Source organism: Propithecus coquereli, unplaced genomic scaffold, assembly GCF_000956105.1.
Source record: "Propithecus coquereli isolate 6110/MARCELLA unplaced genomic scaffold, Pcoq_1.0 Scaffold223, whole genome shotgun sequence".
NCBI classification, from domain to species: domain Eukaryota; kingdom Metazoa; phylum Chordata; class Mammalia; order Primates; family Indriidae; genus Propithecus; species Propithecus coquereli.
This window is the reverse complement of record NW_012147523.1, coordinates 5398849-5422338: the sequence shown is the minus strand read 5'-3', so window position 1 is coordinate 5422338 and position 23490 is coordinate 5398849. Positions and strand designations below refer to the sequence as shown.

The 23490-nt window shown below is 39.5% G+C and overlaps 1 protein-coding gene across 1 annotated transcript in view; it reads left to right on the top strand.

Moving 5' to 3' along the window:
* Window positions 1-14568: 14568 nt before the first annotated feature.
* ACSM4 (acyl-CoA synthetase medium-chain family member 4) overlaps window positions 14569-23490 on the top strand; it is a 21549-nt gene continuing 12627 nt past the window's right edge. The window contains exons 1-3 of the mRNA XM_012644946.1: window positions 14569-14769; window positions 16722-16932; window positions 20216-20423. Of these exons, the coding sequence (XP_012500400.1) occupies window positions 14569-14769; window positions 16722-16932; window positions 20216-20423 (620 nt within the window). The remainder of the gene's footprint in view (window positions 14770-16721; window positions 16933-20215; window positions 20424-23490) is intronic.

The window sequence follows — 23490 nt, the reverse complement described above, 5'->3', positions numbered from 1 at the left end:
GCCTTGACTCAGGTAGTTTTAATGGTAAATCCCATCAAACATTTTGGGAAGAAATAGCATCAAAATGACAAAATTCCTTCAGAAAATAGGGGAGGAGGGAACACTTTCCAACTTGTTTTATCGGGCCAGAATAACACTATTATCAAACCTATAGCAGGCATTACACAAAAAAGAAATTACAGACTAATATCCCTCATAAGCACAGATGTAAAAATGTATAATAAAATTTTAGCAAAATCAAATCCATCAATGTATAAAAAGGATAATACATAATGACCAAATGAGATTTATCCTAGGAATGGAAAGTTGTTTGAACATTTAAAAAGTAATATAATTTACCCTATTAAAAGAAAAAGGGGCTGGGCATGGTGGCTCACACCTGTAATCCTAGCACTTTGGGAGGCCAAGGCTGGAGAATTGCTTGAAGCCAGAAGTTCAAGACCAGCCTGAGTAAGTGTAAGACCCTGTCTCTACAAAAAATATAGAAGTTACCCGGGCATGGTGGCACATGCCTGTAATCTCTGCTACTTGGGAGGCTGAGGCAGGAGGATCACTCACACCCAGGCTTTTGAGGTTGCAGTGAGTTATGATGATGCCACTGCACTCTAGCCCTGCAGGGAGACAGATCAAAACCCTGTTTTATACATACATATAAAGGAAAAAAAGCCATATGATTCTAATAGAAGCAGAAAGAGATTTTGACAAAATTTGACATTTACTCATGTTAAAATCTCTGAGAAAATGAGAATTAGATGGGAACTTCCTTGGTATGATAAAGGACATCTATGAAATCTTACTGTTAACATCATACTTAATAGACAAGTTTTGAATGATGCTTTCCTCACAATGTCAAGAACAAGGCAAGGATGTTTACATTCACTGCTTCTATGTAACACTGAACTAGGAGTCCTAGCTACTGCAATAAATGTCAAGAAAAATAAATAAGAGGGCTAAAGTGCAGAAAAGAAGTAAAATTGTACCCCATAAATATGTACAAATATTATGTATCAATTAATACTCAATTAATGACTCCTCAATTGGTACTTTGCACCGAGTTGGCCCACAATTAGGATTTATCAATGAAGGAAGGAAGTAAAGAATAACATGGTTTCTAACAAAATATAGCTAGACTATGAACTTCTTGTGGCAGGGACGTCTACATTTTGTTCATCTTTGTATTCTGATCACCTAGATCAGTAGCTAGCACACAGGAGGTGCTGGAGAATTGTGGATGGATGGATGGAACCTGCCCCAACAGCCTCAAGAATGCTTATCCGTCATCCTTACAACTCAACTTACCCAGCCACTTTACCTAGCCTCCAGGAGTCCATACCTCAGTTGAGCAGCCTTAAATACATATCTCACCCTATCCTCAAGAGAGGGAATGAGTTGTTAATGATTCAAAACTCATTACCGGGCTGTTGTGTGTGTTTTGATCCAAGTGGAGTTTGTGCAAGGACAGTCAAAGATCCTCAGTAGGTAACTTCTATGGATTGAACCAGAGAGGAACCATACAAAAAGACTATCCAGCATCCACAGAATGACAAGCTCTTGTCCTTGGTTAAAGATATGATAAATGGGGCATTCTAGGGACTTATTTCTTGTGATGTTAGCAGTGTGTTCTGGAATGGGAGGTACACTGTGAGGGGTCCTAATATTTCTTCTTTTTTCTCCCTATAACAAATAGTTAAACAATATCAAATATGTAAAGAGTCATGAGAAAATAGAAGTTGCAAGACTTGCTTCTAAGGACATGATTGTTTTGTCAACATATCATTAGAATTGATCATTAAAATGATGTTTTATATCAGTTAGTAGCAGATAAGGATAATTTATTCAATGAATATTTATTGAGTATCTACTATATGCCAGATACTGTTCTAAGCCCTGGACATATATAGTGAATAAATCGTACAAGAGCTCTACTTTTTTGGAGCCCATGTTCTAATGGGGATACATGTAGTAAATAAGCAAATGAATCAGCAAATAGTTCAAATCACAGTGAGCATTAGAAAGAAAATGAAAGAAGATGAGGAAGCCTACTTTAGAATGGGATAATGACTTTCTGTTTCTAAGTTATTTCACTTAAGATAATAGCCTCCAGTTCCATCTATGTTGCTGCAAAAAGACATGATTGCATTCTCTTTTATGCCTGAGTGGTATTCCATGGGAATGCTGGTTTGGTTACTATGGCCTTGTAGTATAATTTGAAGTCAGGTAGCTTTGTTCTTTTTAGTTAAGATTGCTTTGGCTATTTGGGCTGTTTTTTGGTTCCCTACAAATTTTAGGATTGTTTTTTCTAATTCTGTGAAAAATGATGATGGTATTTAGAAAGTCAAATTCTACATGTTCTCACTTATAAGTGGGAGCTAAATAATGTGTACATATGGACATAGAGAGTGGAATAATAGACATTGGAGACTCAGAAGGGTGGGAGGGTAGGGAGGGTGAAGGATGAGAAATTACTTATTGGGTACAATGTACACTCTTCAGGTGATGGCTATACTATAAGCACAGACTTCGCCACTATGCAACATATTGACGTAACAAAACAACTTGTACCCCTTAAATCTATAAAAATAAAATAAAATAAATCATAAAATGTGATTTTAATATTCCTCTATATTTCATTTGCTAATGTTTTATATAGGATTTTATAATGATATTCTTAAGTGAGATTAATTTGTGGCTTTCTTTTAAGGTTTTTCTTACCAATATTACACTAGCTTTATAAAAAGAATTTAGAAATTTTCCTTCTTTTTATTTCCTATGCTTTGGAAAGATTTAAATAATATTGGAACTATTGGTAATTTGTATTTTCTTAAAAATCACCCTTTTAATTCAGGATCTGATTTATTTGCTTAGGGTTGAGCAAAGTGTCAATTATAAATCATTCAATTTTCTCTATATTTGTGGTTATTCCATTATCATTTCTAATTTTTGTACTTTTGTGTTATCTCTTATTTCACCATTTGATCAGATGACCTAAAGGTTTATATTTATATATGTTTTTAAGTTTTTTGGTATAAGCAATTCTTGTATTTACATATCAGTTCTACAAATTTGTCTTTTTAAATTCATTATTGAATGCTTTTTTACTTATGATTCTTCCTGTCTTCTTTTTTGGGATTCTTTTTTTCTAACTCTAGTCTCATTTGTAAATATAAATTTTCGAGGCATGAATTTTCCTCTGAGTTTTGCTTTGCTTGTATCCCATGTTTCTTATGTAATGATGAATAAACAGTCATTTGATAAGCAAGCATATTTTCTCAGTTGAGCAATCATTGTACTGTGAAGGAGATAACTGAGTAATCTATCCTTTAGATCAATATGTTTTCAGGAAGTCGTTTAAACATTAAAATTATTCCCAGTAATTTTCTGCCCTTTCCAATGAGAGAATGCATTTTGTGCACCATTGACATCAAGCTTGGCCTTGTGGCTTGCTTTGGACAATGGAATGTTAACAGATGGTCCATTGTGGAATTCTGCCATTCCTCTTTTCTCTCTGCCCCAAGATCAGCATGTCTCAGATTGGGGTGTTCCTTTGTTCTGGGTCCCAGAATGAAGAAGACATGAAAGAGAGGTATGGCCAACCAGTTAAAGGTATGTAATGGGAGCAAGAAAGAAATCTTTGTTGTAAAAAAAAAAAAAAAAGAATGGAGTAATGAAGTGAAATTCTGAAGAAGTGACGTTTGAGTTTGAGACCTGATGAGCATGAATCAGGTAAATGGAAATCTGAGGTAACACACTGCAGGCCAAGGGAACAGCAAACACCAAGGTCTTGAAGTCGGAGCAACCCTGGCATGTTCAATGAACAAAAAGAGTGTGGTGAGAAAGGAGGAGAAGAGTAGGAGGAGATGAGGCTGGGGATGTGGGCAAGAGCCAGACAGGTATGTAGAGCAGCAGTTCTCAATCCTCACTGCTCACCAGAATCCCCAGAATAGCTTTGAAAAATACAGATGCCTGGGTCCCCACTCTCAGAGAAACTGATTTAAGTGGGCTGAGTTGGGACTCAGGCATAGCAGTTTTGAAAAGCTCTCTCAGATTTAGATGGATACCCAAGGTTGAGACACACTAATACTGAGACTCCTGGAGAGTCTGTAGTAAGGAGAGTATATGTGAAAGACTGTGTGGACGTGGAGAATTAGCGCCAGTTAAACCTCGGAAGCAGAAGAATCATTTCAAAGAACATTCCCCCACAGAGAAATTTGAGCAATCTTAATTGCCAGACCTCCTGAGAACATAAAAGCCATGCTTGCCAAGAAAACTTGGCCCAAGAGGCACCAACTAATAAAACGTAAGACTTCTCCATCTTTCAAGCTAGCTAACATGGATTCAATCTGTAATACGTACATTGCATACTAAGCACTGTGCTAGATGGTCTCATCATATCTTCACAACAATTTCATCCTATCTGTGAGGCAGAACTATTTTGGAGATGGCCATACTAATTGTAGAGAGATAAGTATCTTACGTAATGTCACACAGCTATTAAGTGGTAGAGCTGGAATTTGAACTCAGGTCTCTCTGATTCTGAAAAATCTGTGATTATCCCCACTGTACTGTATGTAAGACTAGTTTGCTGAGGTTCCAAAGTAGCCAGACCAATTTCTTTAAAAAGTACTGCTTCTCTAGGAAAGTGCTCTTGGCTTCTGTTACAAAAAACTTCCAGAAATATAGTGAATCTAGAACATTCTGGCAAAACAACTTTGGTAATCATTACCCAGCTATGCATCTCCCTGGAAAATGCTACAATTTGTACTCAGGCCATGTGACAAGTTCTGGTCAATGAATTGTGAGTTGGATATATTTTATAACTTTTCTAGGCTAGAGCATACAATTGCTTTCTCTCCCACACTTACAGGCAATCCTTCAGATAATGGTCGTTCCATCATCCAAGTCACAGAAGACCATTCAGTTGACCCATGCTGGACAAGTAGTAAGAACAAAAAATAAATAAACCTTTGTTGTTTTATAGATAACTGAGATTTGAGGGATTATTTATTATGTAGCATGGCATAGGTTATACAAACTAGATCTGCCCTCTCTGAATTTGCATACAGATGACAAATTTCCAGCTCTACTAATGCATGACACATGCCCAAAACTGTGTGTGTGTGTGCTTTATTATGTTGCCAGTAAGTCTATTAAAAATGGAAAACTCCAAGTCCATCAGTAGAAAACATTCCTCTAGTCTAGATATTTTTTCAGGATAAAAGATGTCAGTCATTCAATTTGACAAGGAAATTAGTGAATGGGAAACTAAAGAATAGCCACATTCAGGCCACAAATACTTCCTTTGGGAGGAAAATGCATATATGGGCCAAGCAAGGGCAAAAGGAAGGTCATCAAAGAAGAGCCCACACATATTAATGTTGCTATGGGAGAAATATATTAATTCATTTAACAAATATTGTTTGAGAAAGCTCCTATGTGCCAGGCATTGTCCAAGGTGCTAAAGATAGAATAGTGACCAGAACAAAGATCCCTCCTTTCATAGAGTTTATATTCCAGTGGAGAGTGTAGGTAATGACATGGTTCTAAAAGCATTTAATTATACCAGTATAGACTCTCCCCATTTCTCATGACCTGAACAACCAGCTGAATAAATGAGAACTGTGGTAAGCCAACAACCTCCCTCTTACTGGCATTTAGGGTAAAGTCTGAAGTGATGTATGTGGAAATCCAACCTATACTGTCTGGGGCCCTGAAATCATTAATTTCACTTAAACTCTTAAGTACTGGTTTTTTATTTCCATTCATATGAAACAATAGCTCTTTCTGCTCCTGGCTGCACCTGGGGTCCTGCCCACTGGCCTAGAGGAGGAAGTGCAGTCAATGTTTTGATCACTGCATCTAGTATCTAAGAGTCCCTTCATCCCTCTGAAAACCTCTGAAGATATAAGAGTACTGTTTTTAAGAGCAGACTACCCCTAGGACAATTAACTACTCAGGCCAGAGCTCAGGATATAGAGCCTTGAAGTCAATGGTAACACCATCCTTGACTCTAACTGGTCTGTTTGCACAAAATATACGGCAACTCATGGTCAGCTATTTGTCTATTGTATGTGCCATCAGTTCCAAGGGGGATAAAGATAGGGAGTGACAGCCATGCGCCATTTCCTTTATTCTAATTACTATTAATATAAGTTGTTGTGCATCTGTATCATGTGTATTTCCAAATGTTGCACAGTCTGGTACAAAGTATGTCAATTAGCCAATATTTGAGGAGTAAATAAACTCTTAATAATCATAGGCTTCAACCACATACAGGTAGATACAGACATATAATGCTGATTATATGAGCAGGTAAGTCAGTTCAACTTGCTGTTTTGCTTCAGGGCTCCTTTCTAACAGTGTGCACTATGGGCCAAAATGCCACAGTTACTAATCTAAGACTATACTATAAGGCCAAACCTGGTTAGTCATTCACAATAGCAAATGATGGTTGATTAACTGATTGTCAAATACTATTATATTTCTCCCTAAAAGAAACCAGGACTGCTTGGAGAAATGGCTGATTTTAGAACTGGGACAGGAAATGTACAAGATAACCTGGGACATATTATTGCACCAGAAAATAAGGAAGCTTTCAAAGACAATGGGGTCATGTCAAAAGAACACCGAAGCCAGCCCAAAAGGGCTCCCTGGTGAGTCACTTTGGGACAATTTGAGCATTTAAAAAAAAATTATTTCATTAGGTTGAAACACTTTGTATGCATGTATGTATATGTATATAAATATGTATAATTACATATAAATATGTATAATTACATATTTATGAGTTCATAACCATTTTTACTTTGAAAATTTATTAGCCACCATTACAGGTTGGTGGGGCACCAACTCATTATGCTGAAGAATGGTGATAATAATAAAGAGGAAGAATCAAGCATAAAAATAAGACTTGGCACTAGGCAATTTACTTACTCTCAGAGTTTGTTTCCTCATTTATAAAATAATGGAACTAGCAGTGCCTACTTCACAGGATTTTGTGAGGATTAGATGAAATAATAGCATATGGGATCCTAGGAAATTATAAAAGTACTTCGTGCATGTAAAGGATAGCTGCTGTTACTATCTTTTATATGCATGTTTCCAAGTGAAACGGATCTCTGAGCATTTATAGACGTCTAGCTTATGAATTGAGGTGGTAATAAGACGTAAGGAGCAAGGTTGAGTCCCCTGTTGGGAGACCTTGCACAACTCCTGCCCTGTCCCTCTGCTTGGAAGCCCTTTTCAGAATTACAGTTTAACCTCCACTCATGTGATTACTGAGTGACCATGACTATTCCCCTGGACTGTGAGCCTTGCACAGACAGAGACAGCCTCTCGTTTTGCTCTATATTTTTGAATTGAAAGTAGAAATAAGTGAAATCCTATCTCAGCCTCTGGTCCAAGGAGCTCACCTAAGGGGTTAAGTGTAGATTCTCTATTCTGACGTGATTCTCCATCTTTCCCTTGAAACCTATGCTGGGTTATAATTACTTTAGTTCCTCACTTGCCAGAGATGGAGTATGCTCCCTAAAGGCCCAGCTAATGATCCACGCTGCATGTCCATATGCTCCCTTGGGTCTGCTGCATAACAAGGTCCCTGGTGCTTATCAACACTGGAAGAAATCTTAGTCCTTCCAAAAGAACTATTAGATGGCTGGTGGCAATCCAGTGGTGACTTGTTATCTCTCCTTCATAGGTTAAGCAAGAGGCTCCCACAGCACACCCATATAACCAAGTAAGAAAGTATAGAATTCATACTGTCCCTTGTAGGAGGGAGAATCTAGCTCTTACAGTCTTGGAAGCATTCCAAGAAGAAGATGCTCAAAGGGCCTAATGGATCCCAAATGACAATGGTTGGATGATCTCAGCCCCAAATACTGGATGAAAGCACTGAAGAGAGAAAATATCTGAGAAGTTGAATTCAGGAGAGTTACCAAGGAATTAGTAAATTTTTTTTTCATGATATCCATGAGAGAGAAGAATGGGCAGCATCTCACATCCCCACTTGTGATTGGCATTTAACCCAATCCATAGCTTTTCTCTAGAATTTTTCTAAATAAAATAGCCAATCACTTGAGTGGCAGGGGTCTTAAGATGAAAAACTTAAGAATTGACAAAGGTCTATGTTTTCTACCTTGTGGAGAAAGTCAATTTTCAGGAAAAGAAAATGCAATCAACCCACACAGATAAACAAAGACAAGAAACAGAAGCTGTACTAGACAAACCTGCAGGTCCTCAATTTACACAACAAATATATGGCCAATAGCTTTTCTCTGATTAACAGATTTCCTTATCTTAACTCAAAACATTCCAAGCCCTTAGACAAAGCTTCATTTTTTAACCAATTACAAGTCAAAGATTCTTTAAACCCACCTATAACCCGTAAACCCTCCCCCACTCCCAGATGTCTCATCTTTTTAGGCCACACCAATGTACACCTTCCGTGTATTTATTTATGACTTTACCTGTAATTTCTGTCTCCCCAAAACGTATAAAACCAGACTGTAACCCAGCCACAGCGAGTCTACTTGCTCAAGGCTTCTTGGGTATAGCTCCAGGCCATAGTCCTCAAATTTGACTCAGAATAAACCTCTTTAAATTATTTTACAGAGTTTGGCTTCTTTTTGGTTGACACTAGAATCAGAGAGCTATTGAGCAGGACTCAAAAGTCCAGGTAATTCTGATTCTAAAATTCATGTGTTTTTTTCTAGTAAAATATTATTTCTATCAGAACCAATAGATGCCCAACCATGTAAGGCCCTGCTCTGCTGTTATCTTGCCACTTATGCTCTCCACCTTCCCAGCTGTACTGGGAGCTTCTTGTGGGGGGCAGAGATGATGATGTGCCTCTTTGTGTCCCTTTCACTAGGCTGCTGTGAGTTAAATGAATGGAAACATTTTAGTGACTGCACCATATTCTCAGCCATTTCCGCCATTACACAGGCTACTCAACTGAATGGACCCTTATGTTATAAATGTATACATGTATATATATAGCCATAACTTATATACATACCCTTATTTTATAAATACATATGTATAAATATATACATATATATGCATATGTAGCCATAACTATGACTATATATACATGGGGTGTAGGGTGTGTTTGGGTATATAAATGCATAAACACACAGAAGAAGGACTAAAAGAAAATAGTTCAAAATAGAATATCTGTTTTCTAAAATCTCCAATTGGTAGGATCACAAGTAATTTTATTTTCTCATTGACAAAGTTGTAGCTTTCCCAAGTTTTCTATAATAAATATATATAGCTTTAAAAATCAGAAAACATTTCAACATATGAATTTTGGGGAAAAAATAAAAAAATAAAGATCTGAAAACAAAAAAAAGGAGGACAAGGAAGAGGCATGGCCCTACCTTCTAGGAGTTCAGAACATATGAAGAATCTATTACAAAATCTGTTATAGAATCTATTACATAAATCAATGTAATGTACCACAAATTGTGAATTTTTTTATAACACAATCATAAATGTGCAAGGAGCTGAGAAAACATAGGAGAAAGGTAAGTTGAGATTTCAATAACTTCTCAGTCTGTTTCTCAGGGTAGGAAAATATTATATGTGGCCAGAGTAGTGGTTACAGAGTCATAAGGCAGCAATGTCTTGGTCTGGAGTCAGAACTGGGTTCCAGTTTTGCCACCAACCTGCTGTGTCACCTTTCCTGCCAGGGCCTCAATTTCCTTATCAGTAAAATGAGAGGATTGGTCTGTGTACTTTCAAAGACTCATCCACACTCAACAATCTAACAATCTACAGGATTTTGTCACTGGGCTGAGGCAAGGCCTGCTTTCAAACAGGTCATTAATTTAATAGCTCTTGAGCTCCTACTGTGTGCAGTCCCTGAGTGTATTAATTTCCTATTGCTGCTGTAACAAATTGCCACAAATTTGCTAGCTTAAAAACACACGAATTTGTCATCTTATGGTTCTGGAGGTCAGAATTCTGAAATCAGTTTCACTAAGCTAAAATCAAGGTATCAGCAAGCCTGTGCTTCCTCTGAAGGCTCAAGGGCAAAATCCATTTCCTCTCCTTTTCCAAATTCTAGAAGCCACCTGCATTCCTCGCCTTGTGGCCCCTCCTTGCCTTTCAAAGCCAGCAGCATAAAGTCATCACATCTCCTTCACTGACTAACCCTCCTGCCTTCCTCTTATAAAGACTCTTGTGATTACATTGGCCCCAGCCAGATAATCCAAGATAATCTCCCTGTCTCAAGATCCTTAATTTAATCACATCTGCAAAGTCTCTTCTGCCATTTAAGGTAACATATTCCCAGGTTCTGGAGATTAGTACATGGATGTCTTTGGGAGAGAGAGCATTTATTCAGTCTTTCACACTGGGTTTAGCTTTGGGCTTCATTTATTAAAGGACCAAGGAGCTCTCTTCATGTCTGAGCCCATAAGGGATACTCTCCTCTGGATATTATGCAGGATATCAATGAACTCTCAAGGTGAAAAGTGCCACTGTCTGATCACTATCACCATCACTGTCACCAACAGGCAACATTTGGGCACAGACTTCATGAAACCCAGTCCCTGTTGCCAGCAATTGACATGCACAAGGGAATACACAGGCAAAGTTTATGTTCAAACCAGTTGGCAACATTGTCTCAGGATGATTTCTAAATGATATAACATCAGGACAAACATCCAGCAGTGGCCAGGCACGCAGTAGGTGCTCAAAAAATCCAGGAGTTTGGAGGATCTCTCATAATCTCTTCTAATCACTGAGTTGAGGGTTTAGATGGGATTTCTTTGGCTATACTACTTCGGCAGGTTTGCCAGGCCAGATCCAGTTATGCCACAATAATCGAGCATGCCAATACCCTGGGCTACTCAATAATTATGCAGAGGCTCTAATAATAGGCTACTTGAGCAGCATGGATCGCTATATCTTCAGCTCCGTGAATGAGAATAATCGGCTAATGTGCTGGGGCTTAGCCGTTGTTTGGCACTGAACCATGAGAGGAGGTTGCCCCTGCATGTCCTTTCTCTCCTCCCAGCTGTGCCTTATAAGTTGCTGTCCCTTTAACCACAGGTTGTCCAGAGAAACAAAAACTCTCCCCTCAGGGGATTATAATCCTTCCAACTGCACACCAGAGACTCGGGGATCCAATGGCATAGATGCCTCCAAAAGAAAAGAAGAAAAGGAACCAATTCTCTGGCAGACACAGCTGAGTCTTTGTGAAGGAGCTAAAGGCCTTTCTGGATCAATAATACCATTTTCTGGTAAGAGAAAATGCATGTGGTAACATGGAGGTGACTCTAGTAAACGAGAAGGTGAGAAAGTATATTTAAATCTATAGCGCGGCAGTAAGAGAAGAGGCAGATTATCTTGCCATAATTGGATAACTGCAGACCTAACCCCAGAAAACTGTCCTTTTGACAAGGAAATGGAATGGAATGGAATGTTCTCCTACTTTATGGTTGATAGAAATGTAGCAAAATTCTTTGAGGGCATTTCCTTGAATATGCTTTGGAGACAACAAGGGCGGGCTGGAATTTCTGCCACTTGCTAGATGAATGGCTTTTCATAAATTACCTACCTCTCAGTGCCTCAGTGACCTTATGTGTAAAATAATAAATTGTGTATATATATAATAAAATACTGCCTTCTAGGGCTATTGAAAGAATTAAACAAGCTATTATATGGAAGTACTTAACATGAGCATACATCAATTGCTCAATAACTTTTTTCACTGTCAAGGTTTCCCTTAACACTCTGGAAATCACTAAGATGTTAAAAATCATCTAGTTTGATTCTCTCACTTTTACAGATATTTTCTGAAGATATTTTGTTAAGCACATTTATATACAAATTTCTACAAAGGTAATGTTTTGAGTTACAACAGCCAGTGATCCTCAGATTTTACCCTGGAATCATATGAACTTTCCACAGAACCCCAAGACAAGAAATGGTTCTGTTCAATGCAAAATGGCGGCTCTTCAGAGTTTGTGGTCTCTGTAAAGGTCTATCCATACCTAATCAATTCTGAAAACCAAAGGCAGACCAAAGAGATGGAAAAGAAGTAAGGTTATTGGCAAAATTTTTTTAAAGTTTAATTGAAAAATCCTACTTTGTGATATCTTGATTTGTATTTCATTACTAATGATTATGTTTGCATATGCAAGATGTATTTCACTCTGCGCATAACACAGGAAATGCTGAAATATATATTCAGATTGGATCTGTTTACATTTAGTTTTAGATGTGTGGGTATGCTGATTTTGTGATTTATTAAGATATGGAAAATTTGACCATGGAGTTATATGGGAAATAAGAGAAATTCATGAAAAATCATTTTTCAATTTGGAGGAGATGGAGAGGAGATTTGCATTAAAAACTATCCGTTATATTCTCTGCAAGCAAGAGATGCAGAGAAGCAAGAATGTTCCAGGTGCCCCATGTCCTGGAGATCTTTCCAGGTCATCACTAAACTAAGATCAAGACAGGACAAAGTGATGGTAGTAAAAGCTAAATGGCTTCAGATTAATGGGGGCTCAGGTCAGCCTCAACAGCTTGCTGCACAGTGACGGGGCATTAAAAGAAGCAGAGATAAGATAAATGTTAGTGACTCCAATTCAATAGCTTTTCTAGTTTTTCTCTATGTCAAACAGCTAAAGCCTTGTGCCATAAATGGTTATGAGTTTTGATTTTTAATACACAGCATGTATTGATTCCTAGCCACACACTGGGCATTACGCTAAGGTACTCACTTAAACCCCAAAACCAGCCAATGAAGAAGGCATTATCATCATTCTCATTGTATAGATGAAAATGAGACTTGGAGAGATTAAGCAACTTGGAAAAGGTCATCCAGAGAAGCAAGTGTGGATACAAGTGTGCTTGTGTGGGGTGTATGTGTACGTGCGTGTGCTCGTATGTTTTAGGAGAGGAATGGGGGTCTCACTTTTGGCAGAATGCTAGACCATGAGCACAGCACACTATGCTCCTTTCCCCTTCTTCTTTACTCTTGATACATCTACCACACTTCGAGAAAATTACCCAGGTAAGGCATAATCCCTCCTCATTCTACCTTAACATAACAGAGAGTTTACTAGCAACAATATTGCCAGAAATAGCTCTTCCTGGGCTACAGTAAATTGTATTTGCACCAAATGGACCTCTCACCTGTCCAGACATCACTCTGAGCAGCACAGAGGGCTTGGCGACAACAACGAGGGAGTGGTACATCCCACACCCTTTGTTCTGTTGTTTATTTGTTATCACTATGCTGCAGACCCAGGCATCCTTTACATCTGCAGATTTTTCCACTCCATGAAAAGCACCTACATAAGACTAAAGGGCAAAAGGGGGAAGGTATCCACCATCAACAAGAAACCTTTATTGAAGAAAGCAGCACAAAGCAGACTGAATAGCAGAGAAGTTGAGTAGGCAAGCTCTGATGCCACACTATAGAGATTCAAACCTTGCCTCTGCCACCAAGAGCTGGATGACCTTGAGCAAGTTCCTTAAGTCTACCTGACTCAGTGTCTTTGTCTGTAAAATGGGGATAATAATAGCAGTAGCTTCACAAGCTTGTCATGAATATTCAATGATATCAAGAATGCAAAGTGGCTGGCGTACACCAAGAACTTAATAAACAATCTCTTTCATTATTGAAGATACTCTACGAGTCATGCTTAGTGCTAAGGATGCAATTACATCGCCTCTATTCACACCATCTGGGTAGGTTAGGGAGGCAGGGTACATATGTTAAAAACTATAATTGATAAAATAAGGTAGACAACTGTCAAATGAGTAGCACAGATGCATGTTATGGAAATTCAAAGGAAGAAATAATCACAGAATTAGGGGAAAAAAATTAGATAACAGATGGTAGTCCAGAAAGGTAGTGACTTTACCAATGTCGCAAAGCTAGTATCGAAAGAGTTAAGAGTAAAATCTAAGTCTCCTGATTTATACTATAAGACTGTTTCATGAAAATATGCCATAATAATACTAATAGAAACATTCTTGCTGGGTTTAGTGGCTAATAGCTGTAATCCCAGCACTTTGGGAGGCCGAGGCAAGAGGATCACTTGAGGCCAGGAGTTTGAGGACAGCCAGGGCAACATAGTGAGACCTTGCTTCTACAAAACATAAAAATCTTAGCCAGACATGGTGGCATCTGTAGTCCCAGGTACTCAGGAGGCTGAGACAGAAGGACCATTTGAGCCCAGGAATTTGAGGCTGTAATCAGCTATGATAGCACCACTGCACTTCAGCCCTGTTGAGAAAGCAAGACTAGATCTCAGGAAAAAAAAAAAGAAAAAAGAAAAGAAAAGGTTTTAGGCTAATCTGGTTACAGGCAGAATGAAGAGGAAGAGTCCAGTGGCAGGGAGACCTGTCAGTGTCTAACAGGAGTGGCTCTGAAGAAGGATGGGGTGTTCTTTGGCTGTTTCCCAACTTGCCAGGGGCACACTGTCACAGGCCTGCCTCCCAATCTCACCACAGAGCACTGAAAACGACTGACACTCTCCACTCATCTCTCTCCACAGACTGTGGCACTTCTGCATCCGTAGCGGTAGACGAAGTCCATTGGGGGTCATGAAGATTTTTTCCCGCTACCAGACATTTAGATTCATCTGGCTCGCTAAGCCACCTGGCCGTCACTTTCACAGAGATCGCCAGCTTTGGACACCTCTGACTCTTGCTGACTTTGAGGCCATAAATCGCTATGACAGGCCATTGCCTAAGAACTTTAACTTTGCTGGGGATGTGCTGGACGAGTGGTCCCAAAAGGAGAAGGTATGAGATGATGGGCTTCCGGTAGAGGCTCAGCGTTCATTTATCTCTCAGTCTTCCATTTCCCCGTTCTGTGGTCCACTGATTAATTTTATTGCAATTCTTTCACTCTCTTGGTTTCCTTTGTCGGTTTTTCTACTATCCTCCTTTCTCCCCTGGGGAAGATCTTAGATCCTCAACCACATATGGCTGTCTTTCTCTGGAGCCTCCTCACCCCACCCCCATCGTAGTTTCTCAGAGTCACACTTCTTTACCTTCTCTTTTCTCCAAGTCCCTCGCGACAGCTCCTTGTGTTTGGGCTGGTCACAGGCTTATCCAAAAATGAGTAATTTGAGCTTTGGTTTTATGAATATTGCTATCCTTGGAGTATTCAGGAGAGAATCAGAGATTGAGAAGAGTAAAGCAAGCAAGCCTTACAGAATATTTGCAGTGCAGCCTCAGGACAAAATCCCTGCTTAGCCCCACCCCTCGCCAGGCACTGAGCTGAACACTCTATCAAAGTGACCTGCAGAATCTGTGGTTCAGAAGGAGATGTTAGGTACTGGATACACAAGATATTAAATAATATTGAATCAATCCTTCCTGTTAAATAGAGGGAAAAGGCCTTCTTTGAATGCCATTGTGTTCTTAACACCTAACACTTGACTAAACTCTCATTTGAACAGAGAAAGCATAGTTTTGTTTTCAATATATTTATTTTTCGGTAACTTATTTTTAGCAAGTGGTACTGATTTTCTGACTATGGTGCTGATTATATGCAGTTTCCTTCTTGAGTATAATACGTACAAGTATAAGTGAGTAAATGTAAACAAATATGCACAAAGTACAATGGCGCAGGTGCAGACATATCTGGCAGAAATAATGATACTCAAACAACAGAAGATTGTGAAATACTGACCTATATTATTTCATTAAATCCCCATAACCACCGTGGGGGGTTTGCGGATAAAGAACTTAACCTCACAGAAGTTAAGCTACTTACCCAAGGTCACACAGCTCCAAAAGAACCTGAACCAAATCCCTGATCTTATGGAGCTTAGATCCATAGGGCAGGGACACATCTGTAATACAATACAGTGCAATGGAGTTGCCTGGAACATGAGCACGATGCTGAAGGAACACAGAGAAGTAGGTGGGGAAGCAAAGGGGATGCCAAGAAAGGCTCACAGATGAACTGAAATGTCAACTGGGCTTTGAAGTATTTTTCAACTAGGAAGAGTAAAGGAAACTTTCCAGTTGTGGGGGAAAACAGGGAAGTAACTTTTCTCCAGGTAAAACATAAAGCAAAGAGGTTTTGCAGTATAGATGACTTGCTTTGTAGAATGATAAGAGAGAAGTTTCCTCCAGAAATCAATCAATCAATTGATGCCACCCTCCACTCTGCTCCTTGAGACCTGTGAAACCCACATCTCAGCCTTTGGGTACAAACAGATGTCAGGTTCCTAATCAAACCTAGCACATCCATTAGGGTTATTTGGATGGGACCCAATAATCGATGACCGAATAACTTAAGCAAGAAAGAAATTTATTCTAGAAATGCAGGAGAGCCCACAAAATTGGACTGGAAGCTGGAGAGTCCATTTCAGTGAGGACAGGAACCAGGACAGCTCCGTGGGGATGCATAAGCACCAATAGCCCATAGACAGGTTTTGTTCCAACCATATTCTATCTTTTGATTCCTCTCAGAAAACTCAAAGTCCAGGGAGAGAAAGTCCAATTGGCCTAACTTTGGTCACATGCCCTCCTATGGGTCAGAGATGGGTAAGCACCCTGAGGGGTTGTCTTGCCAAGGCTGTGTTCAATAAGGGAGGAGCAGTTCCCCCAAAGACAGGCTGGGGTGCTGTTCCCAGCATGCACAGGAACAGATGCTAAGGGGGAGAAACGGCAAATGCTCCACCTACCTGGTAACCAGCCTTGTAAACCTACTCTTCTCTTTCCCACGTGGCCCTGGCCAGACAGGGGAGACATCGGGCAACCCAGCCCTGTGGTGGGTGAACGGCAAAGGGGATGAGGTGAAATGGAGCTTCAGAGAACTGGGCTCTTTGTCCCGAAAGGCAGCCAATGTACTTACCAAGCCCTGTGGCCTGGAGAGAGGAGACCGGGTGGCCGTGATTCTGCCCCGAATCCCTGAGTGGTGGCTGGTAAACGTGGCTTGCATGCGAACAGGTCAGTGCCAATATTTAACATTTCTAAATCATACAGAAAGAGAGATTGAAACTCGAAGGTTTTCTGAAATGTTAGCTCTGACTAAAGCAGTACTTACAGTGGACAGGAAAAGAGGTGAAATTAGACAATCATAATGTAGGAATATTATCATAACAACCTTAAGAGGTAGGTATTATTGTGATAACTGTTTTCCAGAAGAGGAAATCAAGGCTCAGAGAAGTTAAGAAGCTTGCCAAAAGTCATACAGTTACAGCACTAGGCGATTAGGCTTTAAACACAAAGATCTATAAAAGAACATGTGAGTACCAATGCATCTTTGCAGTAGCTGGCTAGATTATGCAATGATATGTTCAACTAGATGTTCCAGAATTTACTTCTCTGAATATATCTGGGTTCTCCCTGACATGAGATGTATTCAATGTATTGATATTTAATGTATTCAATAACACACTTTCTCCCAATGTATTAATACTAATTTGTAATGCAGCCCAAATAAAAATTCCAACAAGATTCTTTTTCCCTCTAGGCCAGGAGTTAGCAAACTATGGCCTGTAGGTTGGCCACTTGTTTATGTAAATAAAGTTTTAATGGATACAGCCATGCTCATTTATTTTATACACTGTCTGTGGCTCCTTTTGTTTCACAACAGCAGAACTGCTAATTGAGACAGAAATACTATGACTCACAAGGCCTAAAATATTTATTATCTGGCCCTTTATCATAAAAGTTTGCCCTCCCTGCTCTAAAACATGACAACTGTTTATAAGTCAGTTAAAAATAGTCCAGGTGCAGGGCCTCATGCCTGTAGTCCCAGCACTTTTAGAGGCCAAGGTAGGAGGATCACTTGAGACCAGGAGTTCAAGACCGGCCTGAGCAAGAGTGAGACCCTCCATCTCTACAAAAAATAAAACAATTATCCGGGCATGGTGGTGCATGCCTGTAGTCCCAGCTACTTGGGAGGCTGAGGCAGGAGAGTTGCCTGAGTCCAGGAATTTGAGGTTGTAGTGAGCTTTGATGACGTCACTGCACTCTAGCCCAGAGGACAGCTAGATGCTGTCTCAAAAAGCAAAACAAAACAATAAATCAATTAAAAATAAATAAGAATACCAAAGGATAAAATAGTATAGAGAACAAAAATATGTTTGTTGCAGTATCATTAATAGTAGTAAAAAATTGAGAACTTACATAGATATTATTAAATAATTTATAACTTAGTTGAGATTAAAGTTTAGCTGAAGTGTGTTTATTGCTGATTGAAATTATGGCATCTGAACTTGGAATATCACTGAAAGGCTGATGTAACCTTTTAGTCCTAAATAATCCTCAATAAAGGATATTAAGTGATAGATATCACTAAAAGAATGATTATAAGGATTTCATAATAGTGTTGAAAAATTTTCTTATTGCCAATATTAAATAAAAACAGCAATATATAAAACTTGAAAATGTAAAACAAATTGTGGATTGAGAGAAGATTATGGGTGGTTGGGTTTATTTGTCATAAAATCATGTATTTAATATTACTTAATGTATGCAATTTATGAAATACTAATGAAAAATGAACACACAAGCTGAGTGGTTAAAAAAACACCACTCAGGTAACTAAATGTAAAGCAAGCAGCTGAGGATTATGTTTCTAACTCAGACTTATTAAATCTTCTGTGTGAATATTGAGATTGCTTGTACTACACCACATGGCAAAACATTTTGATTTTTGCTGTAAACTATATGCAGTAAAGCCTAAGATATCTGCTACCTGAAATCTAACAGAAGAAAACTTCTCCCAACCCCAAAGCTAGAGGTCTACCCATTGAACACATTCACATCGCAAGTCATTAAGAACAAGTGATTTGTAAAATAAATAATCTTGTATTTTTATATTGAGCGAACATTCTGAGATCCTCTAAGGTGTTTTTTTAACTTCCTTATCCTTGTGTATTTATTCATCTTCTCAAAGCTTTTCTAAGAAACATCTAAAAGCTTTTAAAATATATTCGATAAAATAAAGTCTCCTTTATAGGAATTCAGCTCCACATCTCCCTATTTAGCTACCTTCAGGGAACTCACCAAGAAATAAGCAGTCTGGTATATAGCACAGGTCTTGGGAGTCTGGGAATGCACCTTTGAACTCTGGCTGTGCCACTTACTGACTTTGTGACCCTTGGGCAAGTTGTCATCTATACACTGGGATTAATTTTAAGTGAAATACCAGGCACATAACAACTGTTCAATAAATGGTAGTGCTTATCTGTAATACTTTACATACACTCCACTTTCTTCCCATTGATTCACTTTAGAAAGTGCAAACTACCTTCTCTCTCTTTTTCATCTGATTCTGCCATATATGTTCTTCCCATAAGGAGCTGGTACTTTAAAATCAGGCTCATCTCCAGTCAGTATTTAGGCTAAAGTGAGGAGGTGGGATAAATTAAGCATTGCCAAAGTGGTCTAGGCAAACCTCAATGAGGCCAGGCCCCTGGGATCCACAGATTTAAGGGCTGGCTCTCCCACTCACCAGCTCTGACCAAATCTCATATTCCATCAAATGGAAACAACTGCATGGACTGACCAGGGCTGCTGAAAACAGGAGTCTCCAGGCAGTTTTTGGCTGTACAACCTATTGATAAAAATATTTAAGATGCATATCTTCCTACCTAAATATACTTATTTATGCTGCTCTACTGCATTAATATAGTATGCATATTATAAAACATAGATACAAATGAGATAAAAACATAAAAAGAATTCTAGTATCTCAATAATTTTTTAAAAATTCTATTATTTTCTTTTCTCATTCCCAATGGATTGTCTTGCAAGACTCACTTTGAAGACCATTGGTTCAGAGGATTAAATGAGATAATATTCACAAAAATGTGTTAAAATCTGTAATGTGCTATTGAAGTGTTGCATAATAATGATTCAAATGTTACATAAAATGTTGTATAATAATAGCACACCATTCTAATGCCTACTGTATGCTAGACACTTACTATTATTATCCCCCTTTAACAGGTAAGGAAAGGAAGTCACAGAGAGATCAAAGCTAGTAAGTTACAAGGCCAGGATTAGACCCATGGTCCGTCAGACTCCAAAGCCATGTTCTAAGGATTTCCCAGTGATCAGTCCTGTGGGATGTCCCTGGGAACCAAGGCAGGGGTAGCTGAAGGCTCCACTCTGAAGCTCCTACCCACCCAGGCACAAGGCCCAGGTTTTCCACAGTCCATGAAGTCTTACCTAATGGACAGCAGTTCTGTTCAGCTCAGGGCCCTCTGTCTTCTCCCAGGGCTTGTCTTCATGCCAGGAACAATCCAGTTGACAGCAAAAGACATCCTCTACAGGCTGCGAGCATCCAAGGCCAAATGCATTGTGGCCAGTGAGGAGGTGGCCGTGGCAGTGGAGTCCATTGTCTCGGAGTGTCCCCACCTGAAGACCAAACTCCTGGTGTCTCCATGTGGACGGAATGGGTGGCTCAGCTTCCAGGAATTATTTCAGTGAGTATTTTTCCCAGCTTGTCCGCAGCACCAGCAACAACACAAATGACAGCTACATCTCAGTATCCCCTTGCCTCCAAGGACTTGGCAACATTGTGAGTTGAGCTGGGCTCCTTCCTAGAAAAGAATTGCCTATTAAAGGGATCTAAGGGCGGAGGGAGGGGTTTTGGTTTTTGTTTTTTTTTTTCTGCTTCCTATATGGCCTGTGAGGAGTATCCTGCATGGCTTGGTCCTTGCCTAGTTCCTGGACCACATCTCCCACCATCTTTCCTTTTATTCCTCAAACGTACCCTACCTCAGGGCTTTTGCACTTGCTGTTCCTTCTGCCTTGCATGTTTTGCCCTACTCCTTTTCTCAGGTGGTTCCTTCCTAGTGGATTTCAGTTCAAATGTTTGAACAGCTATATAGAAGATGAATTTAAGGAGGACCAAATTGAATTCAGAGAGATGATTAGGGGAGAGATGATTAGAATCTAAATCTGGGCTCTGGTGAATAGGATATAGGGAAAGGGGAAATGTAAAGAACTAGCAGGACTTGGAGACTAAATTGGACGTGGAGGATGAAGGAAGGAGTCAAGGCTGATCTGCTTTTTTACTTAGGTGACTGGGTGGATGGGATACTATCAGCTGGAGAAAGAGTCAGCAAAGGAGCTTAATATAATGAGTTTAGAGTTGGACATATTGAGACCGAGGGGTCTGTGAAACATCCAAATGTCTAGGAGGTGGTAGATATATAAGTCTCAGGCTCAAGGACGTACAGAGAGAAATCTGGAAGTCATTGGTACATAGTCTGCACTGAAAAATCCAGAAAGGGCTAGGTGTGGTGGCTCATGCCTGTAAACCCAGCACTTTGGGAAGCCAAGAGTTGGAGACCAGCCTGAGCAACACAGTGAGACCCTGTCTCTATAAACAATTTTAAAAAATAGCCAGGCATGGTGATGTGTACCTGTAGTCCCAGTTATTCAGGAAACTGAGGCATGAGCTTCACTTGAGCCCAGGAAGCCCAGAGTTCAAGACTGCAGTGAGGTATGATTGTGCCACCGCACTCAACCCTGGGTGACAGAGTGGGAGTCTGTCTCTAAAAAGAAAAAAAAAGAAAGAAAAAGAAAATCCAGAAAGATTATAAGTTAGAATTCAGGTATCCAAGGAAAGAAAGACAAGTCAGACAATTGGAATCACTGCTTGAAAATCTCCTTGTCACTCATAGATTGTGATGTCACTTCTTTTAGTTAAATAAATAAAGACTTATATCCAAAGGTTACTGTACTGGATTAAGAAGTGTTCAGGTATAAGAGGTTCCTGCCACCCAGGGTATTAGATACTTTGAAGAAATCCTCCTCTCACTAGCCCAACACACACCTATATTTATACTGAAAAAAAAAATTAATACAATTGAATAATCTTTTTCTATTTTAAGGGAAGGAAGAAAGTTACCAAGAAAACCACATTGGCTTGGCACAGTGGCTCACACCTGTAACCCTAGCACTCTGGGAAGCCAAGGCAGGAGGATTGCTTGAGGTCAGGAGTTTGAGACCAGCCTGAGCAAGAGTGAGACCCCATCTCTGCTAAAAATAGAAAAAATTAGCCAGGCATGGGGGTACGCATCTGAAGTCCCAGTTACTTGGGAGGCTAAGGCAGGAGGATCGCTTGAGCCCAGGAGGTTGAGGTTGCTGTGAACTAGGCTGACATTACAACATTCTAGCCTGCGAGACAGAGCAAGACTCTGTCTAAAAAAAAAAAAAAAAATTAATATTTCATGAAGTTATTGTTGACAAGATAATGTATGTTTATAATCAGTCCTCATTGTTTTACAATTTCAATGACAATCTTATTTGTCATCAAGATGAATTCTTATAAAAGAGCATCCTTAACCCTATTCCCTTCAACCAGGCAAATTAAAAATATGATACAGAAGTCTCAAAAATTCTTAGACGTCGTATCAGTTATCCATCACTGAATAACAAACCATCCCAAAACTCAGTAGTGAAAATAACAATCATTTTCTTTGCTCATGTTTCTGGGGGTCAGCAGGTCTCTGCTCCACATCAGTTTGATTGAGGCTGGAAATTCCAAGGCGGCTTCATCCACAAATCAGGCTTTGGTGCAGGCTGTCAACGGAAGAACCTCAGTTCTCCTGCCCATGGCCTCTGTCTCCAGCAGGACAGTCTGAACATCTTTATATTGTGGCCAACTTTGCAACACTACAGCCACCACCCGCCCTCTACCAGCTCTGAAGAAAGTGAAAACTAGAAGCCTCTTGAGGCCTGGGCTGAAAAGTCCCAGAACTTCTGCCACACTTTAGCCCTCAAAACAAGTCATAAGGCCAGCCCAGATTCAAGGCAAGAGGACATATGTTCCTCCCTTCAATGAGGGAATGGCATAGTTGCACAGGGATGGAAGGAATTGCTGGGGCTATCTTTACAGACAATCTTAACACAGATTGTTATCAGAATGTTTTTGGTTTTAGTAATCCCAGTAAAAACGACTTAAGCAATATAAATAATTCTATTATCTCACAAATAAGTACAAAGGTAGGGTAGACTGAAAGTTGGTTAATTCAGTGGTTCGATGAAGTTAACATGGACTCAGATTCATTCATCTTTCCATTGTGTCATCCTCTGTAGGATCCCAGCATGGCTAGGGTACCACCAGGCATCCTGTGCTTTCACAATATTCAAAGGCCATCAAGCAGGATGGGTGGGGTGGGAGAAGAAAGCATCCCTTCCTCAAGACACTTTTTAGAACAAGGAAATAAAAGCCTTACATTGTATGTGCCCATTCTTAAACCAATCACTGGTAAGAGAAGGAATGACCATGACTGTCTTAGGTTAATCAAGAATTGCCCCTAGAAGTTACACAGGAACAGTCTTCCCTGAAACACATGACTGCCTGATACCCAAACAAAACCAGAATGTTTGTTATTAGTGCAAGGAAAGAAGAAGGGGATAGCTATTTGGTAAGCAACTGGTTGTGTCTGCTAGAGATATTGAAGATATTGAACAAAAATTATTAAAAAGTTTAATTCAGTGGCCGAATGTGGTGGCTCATGCCTATAATCCTAGCACTCT